General features: G+C 41.1%; 1 protein-coding gene across 1 annotated transcript in view; it reads right to left on the reverse strand.

Moving 5' to 3' along the window:
• SRBD1 (S1 RNA binding domain 1) overlaps positions 1 to 12,587 on the reverse strand; it is a 184,923-nt gene that overhangs the window by 155,646 nt on the left and 16,690 nt on the right. Inside the window, exons 7-8 of the mRNA XM_049784339.1 lie at positions 6,858 to 6,954; positions 5,642 to 5,777 (exon numbers count right to left, since the gene is read on the reverse strand). Coding sequence (XP_049640296.1) covers positions 5,642 to 5,777; positions 6,858 to 6,954 — 233 coding nt within the window. The remainder of the gene's footprint in view (positions 1 to 5,641; positions 5,778 to 6,857; positions 6,955 to 12,587) is intronic.

The raw sequence follows: 12,587 nt of genomic DNA on the forward strand, positions 1-12,587 counted from the left end.
AAGTGATGACTGAGTGACCATGTGGTGCTGACCCCAAAACAAACAACTAACCAACCAAACAACAAAAAGCAACTACTAAAAAATATTAAAGATATTTAAAATCCAGGGGCCACAGCGATAGCACAGTGGTAGGGTATTTGCCTTGCACGCAGCTGACCCAGGACAGACATGGGTTCAACCCCCGAGTCCCATACGATTCCCCAATCTAGGAGCAATTTCTGAGCAAATAGCCAGGGGTAAACCCTGAGCATCACTGGGTGTGGCCCAAAAACAAACAAACAAAAAAATATTTAAAATCTAAATGAGACATAAATAGAAAGTTTCCTACAATAAAAATAAAAGGGCAGGATAGATTCAATGCTAAATTCTATCAGATCTTTAAATAAACAAAACCGATTTGTTATAAAGTCTTTCTATAAATGAGAAATCTTCCCTACTTGTCTTAATTTTCCCTGAAATTTAAAACATACAAGACTATCACAAAAGAAATGCACAAACCAAAGTTTCATATATGCACAGATGTAAAAATTTTCAATAAGAGATACTAGTAAGTCAAATCTAGTACAAAAAAAATTACATCCCAGGGTCAAGAGGGATTTTGTCTCTAGGTATGCATGTATGGTTTAATATTAACAACTCAATTTGAGTGATAGATGACCTCAAAAGAGTAACACAATTCATATAATCACCTCTTAAAGTCAAAGAGAATTACTATTAAAATTTAAATGCCATTCATCAATGAAAGCAATACTCACATTAGTGACAGGGGTAACTTCTTTATGGGGATCAAGGACACTGGAAAAATACTCACATAGCATAGTGCTATAAAGATGAACATATAAATTATCACCAAAAGTATTAACAATATTGTGAGCCATACTTCAATAGAAGTAGAAAGGAAATTAACTAAAACAAAAGAAATGGGCTGGAGAGATAGCACAGCAGCGTTTGCCTTGCAAGCAGGCGACTCAGGACCTAAGGTGGTTGGTTCGAGTCCCGGAGTCCCATATGGTACCTGGTGCCTGCCAGGAGCTATTTCTGAGCAGACAGCCAGGAGTAACCCCTGAGCGCCTCCGGGTGTGGCCCAAAAACCAAAAACCAAATAAAATAAAATAAAATAAAATACCCACAAAACCCAAGAGCTATTACAGGGGTAAAGATACTTAACTTACATGCGACTAACACTGAGTCAATCTTCATTAATAACACAGGATCCCCCTTAGCATCCCCAGAAGTGATGCCTGAGCACACAGCCAGGAGAAAGCCCTGAGTACCATCACACATGGCCGAAAAACCAATACAAACAAACAGAAGCACACAGAATATTGTATTTAATGGTGAAAGAATTCTTTTCCCTCTAAGATCACATGGCTGTCTACTCTTGCACCTTCTATTCAACACAATATTCTTAGAGTCTAGTCAATGGGAATAAACAAAACTGTAATTTTATAACTCCAACATGAGCACCAAAAATATGAAAATACCAAGACTGTGAAAATAGGAGTGGGAATGTGGTTCAGTTGCAGAGTTCAGGTTCTACATGTATGAGAAGACTTGGGTTCAATTCACAGTAACACAAAGACAAATACACAAACACACACACTAAGTGAAAACAGGGCCCTAAGAAGATCTCCATTTAGTGCTTCTTTCTCATGCACATCTGAAGCAGTGAGTCTGTGACTTTGGCTGCTGGTACCAACCCACCTACCCACACTTGATCCCAACGGCACTCCTGTTTGGGACCCCTGGTGCTACAACAAAATGTTAAAAATCTCTGGCATCTTGCAACCAAATGGGTTAGAACACCATAATTAGGTAGGAAAGCTTCATAATTGAAGTGTCCACCTTCACTGAGCACCAAACTAAAAATACGTAAGCATTGAAACCAGGTAAGCAATCCCAGGTAGCCCCACAACCTAGTGTAGCACCCCAGACACACAGGCAACAGAGGGGAAGACATTGGAAACACACACAGCTTTGGAGAAAAGCTTTGTAAATCTAGTGTCACATAAGAGACATTTATCTGTCTTCAACACATAAATTACTCAAAACTCAACAATAAGAAGACAGGCCTAATTAAAAAATATATCAGGTATATAAAAAGACATTTGTCCAAAAATAAGAGTATTCACAAAGTACCTGAAAGATGCTCAACATCATTAAATGACACAAGAAATGCAAATGAAATCACAGTAAGGAACCACTTCACCAAGTGGTTCGCTAAGATTGGGTTATAATTATAAAGCTGGGGAACTGGCAATGATGGGGAGGCAGAAACAGGAATCCTCACAAACCGCTGCCAAGAAAGAAAAGGTGTAGCCACTTGGGAAGACAATGTGGCAGGCCCACAAAAATTCACATGAAGATCCCTCTAAGCCGAGACTATCATTCCTAAGTGGACTCCAGGAGAAATGAAACAAAGACCCATAAACAAAAGCTCAAGGCACCATTATTTATAAAAGTGAAAAAGTATGGGACTGGACAGACAGCATGGAGGTAAGATGTTTCATGCAGAAGGTTGGTGGTTCGAATCCCGGCATCCCATATGGTCCCCTGAGCCTACCAGGAGCAATTTCTGAGCATAAGAGCCAGGAGTAACCCCTGAGCGCCGCCGGATGTGACTCAAAAACCAAAAAAAAAAAAAAAAAAAAAACAGTGAAAAAGTAAAAGTAAATATCCATCAGGGTGGGAGCAATAGGACAGCAGGCAGGGAGGGCACTTGCCTTGCATGCAACCAACCTAGGCACAATCCCAGCCCCATATATGGCCCCCAGAGTGCCCCAGAAGCTGTGCACCCTGAGCAAAGCTGGGGTGGCTTTAAAAAAGGTGCAAGATATCAATGAAAAATGAATTAAATATATTATTCCCAGGCCTGGATAGATAGCACAGGAGTAGGGCATTTGCCTTGCATGCAGCCAACCCAGGACAGACGTGGGTTCCCATATGGTCCCCCGAGCCTGCCAGGAGCGATTTTTGAGCTCAGAGCCAGGAGTACCCCTGAGTAACCCCTCAGAGTAACCCCTGAGTACTGTCGGATGTGGCCCAAAACAAACAAAAACTAAAGAAGAGAGAGAAACCCTCTTGCTATAATATCACAATATACATGAAATCTTGAAAAATATTATACTAAATGAAAGTGCAAGATATAAAAGACTCCATGTTGTATTACATGTGTCCAGAATAGACAAATTTACATAGAAAACTAGGTACCCAAAATTGGGAAGATAAATAATTGGAGGGAAATAGGAGTGACTGCTAATGGGTACATAGCTTCTCACTCGGTGGTGAAACTTACTAAAATTGATTATGGGCATAGTTATATAACTCTATGCTATGAAATAGATGCAACATAAAATGTACTTCGATAAAAGTGCCATACAATGAGTCCTTTCTTAAAGCATACTATAACTTTGAGATATATTCAAAAAATACTGACATGATTTTCACCATAAAATATCTAATATTATAATAAGATATAATATTGTGTGATCACAGAGTAACCAGAAAGGTCATCAAATGCAAAGCACTTACTAAACAGTATTTCACAGTTTATTTTACAATTACATATATATAGTACACATACTCAAAACAAAGGAAAAAAATAACTTTACAGATTCAAATGTTTCAACAATTCATAATAGACTTCCCCCAATAAATAGAGATTAAAAAACCAGACAAAAACTGTGATTTTAACATTTTTAGCACATTTCCATAGTAATATCTAACAAAAACTTGGACTTCCTCTCTGTGATAAAACAAGCTTAAAATGGGCCCGGAGAGATAGCACAGCGGCATTTGCCTTGCAAGCAGCCGATCCAGGACCAAAGGTGATTGGTTCGAATCCCGGTGTCCCATATGGTCCCCCGTGCCTGCCAGGAGCTATTTCTGAGCAGACAGCCAGGAGTAACCCCTGAGCACCGCTGGGTGTGGCCCAAAAACCAAAAAAAAAAAAAAAAAAAAGCTTAAAATAATTTGACTTAATACTTACTAAAAAATGATTCTATTCAGGAAAGTTCTCAATCTGTTTTTCATATCAAAAAAAAAAAAAAAAAAAAAGAACCATTTATAACCATACACACATTTTCAACTATTTGGGCCACAAGAGATAATTGTGAGTGCATCAGAACTGAGAATACTGTACACATAAAGGTACTTACTAAGAAATATTCTAGAAGGGCTGGAACAACAGCATAGTGGGTAGGGCATTTGTCTTGCACACAGCCAAAGACAGATTCGATCCCCAGCATCCCATATTGTACCCCAAGCCTCCCAGAAACAGACTTCTTTTGAGTTAACTCAAGGGTCATCAGTATGGCCCAAAAACCAAAACAAAATAAACAAACAAACAAAATCTAAAACAAGGGCCAGTAAACAATGTCCTGTGGGCCAAATATATTCTACAAGGTATCTTTTTTTGCGACTTATTAAAGCTTTCAAAAACACAACCATGTGTATTAGTTTATGCATTATCCATGCCTGAAATGAAAGAACACTGGACAGTAACTCAGACATACAAAGAAATGAACAACATGTAGAAGAGGCCCAGACCCCACAGAGCTCACAGTCCCCACGTCACCACAGGCTGTGACCCAACTCTGCCAGTATGACCAAAGCACAGCCAAGAGCATATACCCCAACCAGAGTAAAGACTCCAAATCAAGGACTCCAGCTCCACAGCTAAGGGGGTGGCAGTACAGCCTGTGTGACACAACCTCAGAACAGCAGAAGGGCAGGGCAGAGGGAGGAGAGGAGAAGAGAGTGGGGAGAGGAGCGAAAATAACAATGGTGGCATGGCTACAAGAAAAGCCAGTCTGATGGCTTTAACTTACCAGTCACTAAAATTAGCAAAATGAAAATTGAAATTAAAAAACTGAGGGGCCCGGAGAGATAGCACAGCGGTGTTTGCCTTGCAAGCAGCCGATCCAGGACCAAAGGTGGTTGGTTCGAATCCCGGTGTCCCATATGGTCCCCCGTGCCTGCCAGGAGCTATTTCTGAGCAGACAGCCAGGAGTAACCCCTGAGCACCGCTGGGTGTGGCCCAAAAACCAAAAAAAAAAAAAAAAAAACTGAAAATACTAATTACAGGAGCTTCCTCCAAATGATTCTAAATCTCTAATTTGTATTTCATACAGAAAATAAAGATCTAGGGGCCAGAAAGATAGCAGAGCAGTAGGGTGTTTGCCTTGCATGTGGCCAATCCAGGATGGACCTGGGTTCGATTCCCATCCCATATGGCCCCCTGAGCCTGCCAGGAGCAATTTCTGAGCACAGAGCCAGGAGTAACCCCTGAGTGCCGCCAGGTGTAGCCCAAAACACAACAACAACAACAAAAAAGAGAGACATCTAAAACTGGCCTAAATTCCAAGCATTACTGAGAAGACTTTTTCAAAATCAAAAGTCCATGGGGAGTTAAGTGTGATACTGTCAGTGATGCTAATAATTTTTAGTGTTACTACTAATTAATTTCTAAGGGACTTGAGTTTCCTACATATGAAATGGGGAAGACATATAATATTATAAAAACTTATCGAAAGAAAGAAAACAATTGATTTAAAATTCTTCAAGTCCTTCAAAAGAAAATGGTAGCAAATGCTGAGTATTAACACTTACTATCCATACACATAAGCAGTTTTTTATTTACCTGATGATGCTGGATTTTTCTTATGTTACATGAAAAATTCTGGTATAGCTGAAACTTATCAATATCTTTCTCATTGACTTTTTTTGAGGACACTTTGGCCAGAGATGATTGGATGGAAATATATCTTTCTTGACACCTGTTCAGGGACAACAAGTACAATTAAAATATGTGTGGCAAAGGAATATCTTCTCTAAAAATAAAAGCTAAGCCATAAGCAAATGACATATTTTTAAATAATACCTCACTGTAAAAATTTTATTGACCCACTAATAACAGACTGCCAGTTAACTCTAGCATAGGTTCTACCATCCACATATCACTCCAGACCTCCCATCAAATGCTTAAATGAGATTGGGCACATGCCTTGAATGCTGTACACCCTGGTTAGATCCATACAGGTCTCCAGAGCATGACTACATGCAACCATGGAGGGCCCTGATCATGGCCAGTAGCCCAAGATGGTCTGTCCTTTCAAGGCAGGGTACAAAAATTCCAGATGTGTTGGCTAAAACTCAAGCCAAGAATGGACAAAAGTCACCTCAAGAGGAAAAACCAACTGAACTTCAGATACCATATATAGTTATGCAACAGACCAAAACTATTTTACAGGAAACAGACCAGTAACTGCTTTCATTCTTTTTCACCAAGTCAGGCAGTCAGAGTCAATTAAAAGCTAAAAAGGAAGGGAAAAAAGTGAGCCAGAACAGTTGTTAGTAACCATTTCTAAACTGAACCAAGTTTTAGTCACTGAATTATGAAGACCCGCTGAAAGGTCAAAGTTGAACTCAGTAGTATGAGGCCCATGTTCAATCCCAGGTATGAATGTGGAAAGGAAGAGAAAGAGGAAGAAAGGAAGGATGAGGGAGTGAGGGAGGAAAGGCGGAACAAGAGAGAGAGAAGGAGGAGGCGAAAAGAAGAGATGGAGGAGGGGAGAGAGAAAATAAATCATAGATAAACAAAACAAAATAATTTCTATGCTTTAGAGTAAAAAAAACAGGCCAAGTTCCAGACTCCCTCCATGAACGCAATATTATTTTTTATCTGTTTTATATGTTCTGTTGTTGTGCTGTTTTAAGGTTGTTTTATATATCCTGTTGTTTCTCCTGCTACTAAAGAAAAATAAGAAGTAAAAACTTTCAATGGCCACTATTGTAAACATGCATCGTAGTCCCCTGAACAGCCCACAAAGCAAGACCACTCTCAAGTAGTCACTCACAATTTCCGAATGAAATCAAGCGTGTCTCTGTCTTTAGCAACCATGTCAGCTAAAATATGCTGCACTCCCATTTCAATATCCTGGAGCGTGGAGATCCCTGGAGGAAAAGGAGGAAAACAAAAGCAAGAATTACAAATTGGTTTTTATTTGTTCTACGATGGAATCACAATAAATTGATTCCAATCCAAAGAAAACCTTAATGTCAAATTGAAGACAGAATAATATCATAGCAGTGATGGCTTCATCTGCAACAAAAACAAGTCTCCAAATGCAACAATAAGGATCTTTACATACCATGGAATCTAATGATGGAAAATACCATTCTTGGTTCAGCTGCCTGATCAAACCTGGGCCCATCACTTTCCTAGGGTGTGGCACAAGGCAAAATACTTGACTTCTCTAAGCCCTGAGTTTCCCATTTCCATAAAAATGAAAATGATTAGTAATACCTGCTTCATGAAGTGTTCATAAAGATTAAATGTGCATGGGGAATAGACACTGACATACATATCCCACAAAATGCCATTTCAACTCCCATTAAAAAAAAAAAAAAACTCTTTTGGGGCCAGAGCGATAGCACAGTGGTAGGGCATTTGCCTTGCACGCAGCAGATCCAGGACAAGCCTGGTTCAATCCCAGTAGCCCATTTGGTCCCCCCTGACCAGGAGCGATTTCTGAGAGTATAGCCAGGAGTAACCCCTGAGCATCACTGGTTGTGCCCCCGCAAAAAAATAAAATAAAACTTTTATAAGAGACTAAATTAATATTTCTATTTGGGTTTATAGAGCCCTTAGGTCACATTTTCCATGACTCATTTGAATTTCTCAAGTCTCCTGGAGCACAAAAGAAGAATTATCATGTAGTTGTTCATCTTCAGATTTGGGCAATTTATAATTATACCAAGATCTCTCCAAAAGCTCTTGGGCGGCTTATCCACAGCAGAAACTCTTATACATTGTGACTCATACATGGAGAGATTATCTGCGCTACTGTCTTCCATTGCTTTTGTCTTTCTCATTCTGTTTGCATTATAAATGTTTTCTTGCCTTAATGACTCTTTTTTTTCTTAATGACTCTTAATACAAAAACACTCTGCATCTGAGCAGGTTTTCCTGTTTTAAATAGTAACAGATTTTAATAAAAGGAAAGAAGGGGCTGGAGTGATTGCACAGTAGTAGGGTGTTTGCCTTGGTTCGATCCTCGGGCGTCCCATATGGTCCCCCAAGCTGGGAGCGATTTCTGAACAATTTTGCAAGAATTTCCCACTGGAGCAATGTTTAGGAGCAAATTACTTTTGACACATAAAGACAGTTTAAGTCAAAGACTTAATAGGGTGGGGACCAGAAAATACAGTCAACATTTGTTCTTATTTACTGTCGCCCTAAAACACTCATAAAAATCACTCTTGGAGGGGCCGAAGAGATAGCATGAGGTAGGGCGTTTGCCTTACATCCAGAAGAATGGTGGTTTGAATCCCGGCATCACATATGGTCCCCCATGCCTGCCAGAGGCAATTTCTGAGCACAAAGCCAGGACTAACCCCTGAGCGCTGCCAGGTGTGACCCCCCACCCCCCCAAAAAAAAAATCACTGTTGAAAATACCATTCACAATATACTGAAATTCCTAGAATCCTAGGACCTCACATTAGATAGTTGAACACTAGGGTATTAAGACAGAAATGAAAAGAGTCAGTCATCACATGATTGCGAACAGAAGAATGTCTAGCTTTTGCTATTAAAACACATACACACAGAGAGAGAGCAGTCTTGCAATGTCCCCATCATTTGGGAGCAAAGCAATTTAAAACCTCACATTACTAACAAGCCTTATGCAATTAAAATTATGCAAATTCTTTAAAGCAATGTTTGGTAAAGTCTAGCCTGAGGACTTAAAAATAAGACTATACTAGGTGCATATTAAAAATACAGATCCCTAGACGGCAAGATTTTACTATTTTATAGAGCATCCCAGATGATTCTAATATCCATTTAAATTTTAAAACTTGAGAGCCGGGAGCAGAAAAATAGCTCAGTTGAGTGTAAGCTTTGCATACAGAAGACCTGGGTCCAATCCCAACATCATCACATGGTTCCTGAGCATCATCTGAAACAACCTCAGAGCAGATTTGATCCCTGGCATCCCATAGGGTCCCCTGAGCACTGCCAGAAATAATTCCTGAGCAAAGGGCTAAAAGTAACCCGTGAGCATCGCCAGGTGTGGCTCCAAAACAATCAAACAAAAAACTTTTCAATGATCTCTGAAAAATCTTCAGAAAAAAAGTTGCATCATAATACAGATGAAGATGTTCAAATCTTCATGTTCACTTTAAGATGTAAATCTGACTATCTTTTCAGAGATCTGAAAAGTCCCCACACAATCTGTGATTGACAATGGTAGAGTAAGCTGGGAGATATGCCAGGCGCAACATGATGGCTGTACAATGGCTGGTGGCCCAAGAGGGTCAGATTTTTATTTCACTTGTTTAAACTCAAAGAGCGTAGAGATCTTGGTGATGGCTCAAAGGAACCAAAGTGCAGGCTTTGCAAGGTTAAATTCCCTACTGTAGCAAGCATACCATACCCACCAGCACTACCAGGAGAAGATCCCAAACCTTTAAAAGAAAGAAGAGAATGAAGAAGAACTGAGGGTTTAAATGTAGATTATTTGGTGTGGTGCACATCCAGGTGAACAAAACCTCTAAGAACCATATTGAATTTAGAGCTCAAAGTCAGATAGCCAATGTTTGGGCGCTCCCTGCCACAAGGACAAAAATCCTACTGGGGAAGAAAAGGAGGTGAGTGTCCTAATCCAGAAAAGGAGAAGATTGCACACAAAAGCAGGTCTTCCAAAAGATATGAGAAACAAAACTATGGCCCAGGGAATTAATTCAGCATAAAATGAATGTAAATAAGATGAAAAGAAAAGCTGGCAAACTACCCAGCAGGAGCGCACTATGTGTGCAAAGGAAGGAAAAGTGTCTGCCAGCAGAGCTGAAGGACAGAAAGGAAGTCCAGGAAAAGAAGAAACGTAAAAGAGGCAACTAAGAGGGCTGGAGCGGTGGCACAGCGGTAGGGCTGTGCACGTAGCAAACACGGGATGGACCTTGGTTCGATCCCCAGCACCCCATATGGTCCCCCAAGCCAGGAATGATTTCTGAGCACATAGCCAGGAGTAACCCCTGAGTGTCACTGGGTGTGGCCCAAAATCCAAAAAAAAAAAGGAGGTGACCAAGGGCCAGATTGACAACACAGCAGGTGAAGTGTTTGCCTTGCAGGCAGCCGACCCAAGTTCAACCCCAAGCATCCAATATGGTCTTCCAAGCCTGCCAGGAGTAACATGAGTGCCTGTTCAGGTATGGCCCAAAAACTTAAAAAAAAAAGTGAGGAGGCAACCAAAGCTTTGCACTTCATCTAATATTCAACGTTTGATTCTACTACAGAACCCCATAACAAGGCCTAAACTGTGTTCTGGGGCCAGCCTTGACTACAGAATCCCAAGTACTTGAAAATACATATTAGAAAAAGTAAACACACTTGAATTTTACTCACTCGAAACTAGTCTAAATCAACTGCCTTTTCAAAACAGGTAATAGGATACATTTGTATCTGAACAAATACTTTTATTTTGACAAACCCATATATTTGATTGTCTTGATCAAAAAATCACACTTTCTAGATGATCTCAAACGAATATAGATTACAGTATGTTGATTCCTTACAATTACACAATGGATTTTTTTTTATCAGATACTGTCACCTACAGATATTCCCAGATATACCAAAACAAAGGACAGAGTTGGACTATCACCCATCAACCTTCCATTAAATCAAATCAGACTCCAGAGAATATTCTTACTCAAGAAACTCTCACTTGGGCCAGAGAGATAGCATGAAGGCAATGCGTTTGCCTTGCATGCAGAAGGATGGTGGTTCGAATCCCGGCATCCCATATGGTCCCCGAGCCTGCCAGGAGCGATTTCTGAGCATAGAGTCAGGAGGAACCCCTGAGAGCTGCTGGTTGTGATCCAAAAACCAAAAAAAAAAAAAAAAAAAAAGAAAAAAGAAAAGAAACTCTCACTCATCTTCACTACTGAAATGACTGCATCTGGACAATCATTGTCACTTTACTTGAATTTTTTGGGTGTGGCCCCCCCCCAAAAAAAAGTAAGACTTGTATAATTAACAAATTTTTAGAAAATGAGTCAATGTTTTAAAAGATTTTTTTTTGTTTGTTTGTTTTGGTTTTTGGTTTTTGGGCCACACCCGGTAACGCTCAGGGGTTACTCCTGGCTATGCGCTCAGAAGTTGTTCCTGGGGCCGGGTAGGTGGCGCTGGAGGTAAGGTGTCTGCCTTGCAAGCGCTAGCCAAGGAAGGACCGCGGTTCGATCCCCCGGCGTCCCATATGGTCCCCCCAAGCCAGGGGCGATTTCTGAGCACATAGCCAGGAGTAACCCCTGAGCGTCAAATGGGTGTGGCCCAAAAACCAAAAAAAAAAAAAAAAAAAAAAAAGTTGTTCCTGGCTTGGGGGACCATATGGGATGCCGGGGGATCGAACCGCGGTCCGTCCAAGGCTAGCGCAGGCAAGGCAGGCACCTTACCTCTAGCGCCACCGCCCGGCCCCTTTAAAAGATATTTAAGGGTGTCTTATCATCTTGAGATGTGCTCTCTTAAAAGGAAAAAGGACAACAATCTGGGGCAAGAGAAAAAGGACAATGGGTAGGGCATTTGCCTTGCATGTGGCCAAACTGAGTTGGATCCCTGGCAGGAGTAATTCCCCCTCAACATCACTAGGTATGGTCTAAACATCATAAAGAAAAATAAACAATCTTACAAATTTAATAAAAAATATTAAGATATATTTAAAAACAGATAAAACATAAAGCAAAGTAACAAGAGGAGTGGGAGAGATAGTACAGTGGGCAGGGCACCAGCCTTGTATGCAACCAACCTGGGTTCCATCCCCAGCACCCCTTAAGCCCCACCAAGAGTGATCCCTGAGTGATGAGCCAGGATCTTGATTTCAGCTGGATGTGGCTCCAAAACAAAAACAAAATAAAAAGGAAGGAAAAAAGCAAAGGAAAAAGAGGGCGGGGTTGGAGGGGGGAATGATGTGACTGTTTCACATGCAGGAGCCCTAAGTTCAATTCCTTTATGGGGGGATAGGGTGGGGTTTGGGCCACACCCATCGGCACTCAGGAGTTACTCCTGGCTCCGGGCTCAGAAATCACTCCTGACAGGCTCAGGGGACAATATGGAATGCCAGGCATAGAACCCAGATCTGTCCCAGGTCAGCAGTGTACCGCTGTGCTATCGTTCCAACCCCCTAAATTCAATTCTTAAGAGTTCCCCCTCCTGCCTCCAAAGAAGGAACAAGGAGAGACCAAAGAGAGAAACAACCCACAGAAAAACGGACAAAGTCTACCATAGACCCTTCATCAAAAAAGAAGCTTGCCTGGCTTAGCAGGGAGTTCTGACTGCAATGACTTCTTTTTATTTATTTATTTATTTTGGTTTTTGGGCCACACCCAGCGGTGCTCAGGGGTTACTCCTGGCTGTCTGCTCAGAAATAGCTCCTGGCAGGCACGGGGGACCATATGGGACACTGGGATTTGAACCAACCACCTTAGGTCCTGGATCGGCTGCTTGCAAGACAAACGCCGCTGTGCTATTTCTCTGGGCCCGCGATGACTTCTTTTACTCTTTTGCTGGTCTAGTACTCTGTACCAGGAT

Source organism: Suncus etruscus, chromosome 12 (assembly GCF_024139225.1).
Source record: "Suncus etruscus isolate mSunEtr1 chromosome 12, mSunEtr1.pri.cur, whole genome shotgun sequence".
Lineage (NCBI taxonomy): Eukaryota > Metazoa > Chordata > Mammalia > Eulipotyphla > Soricidae > Suncus > Suncus etruscus.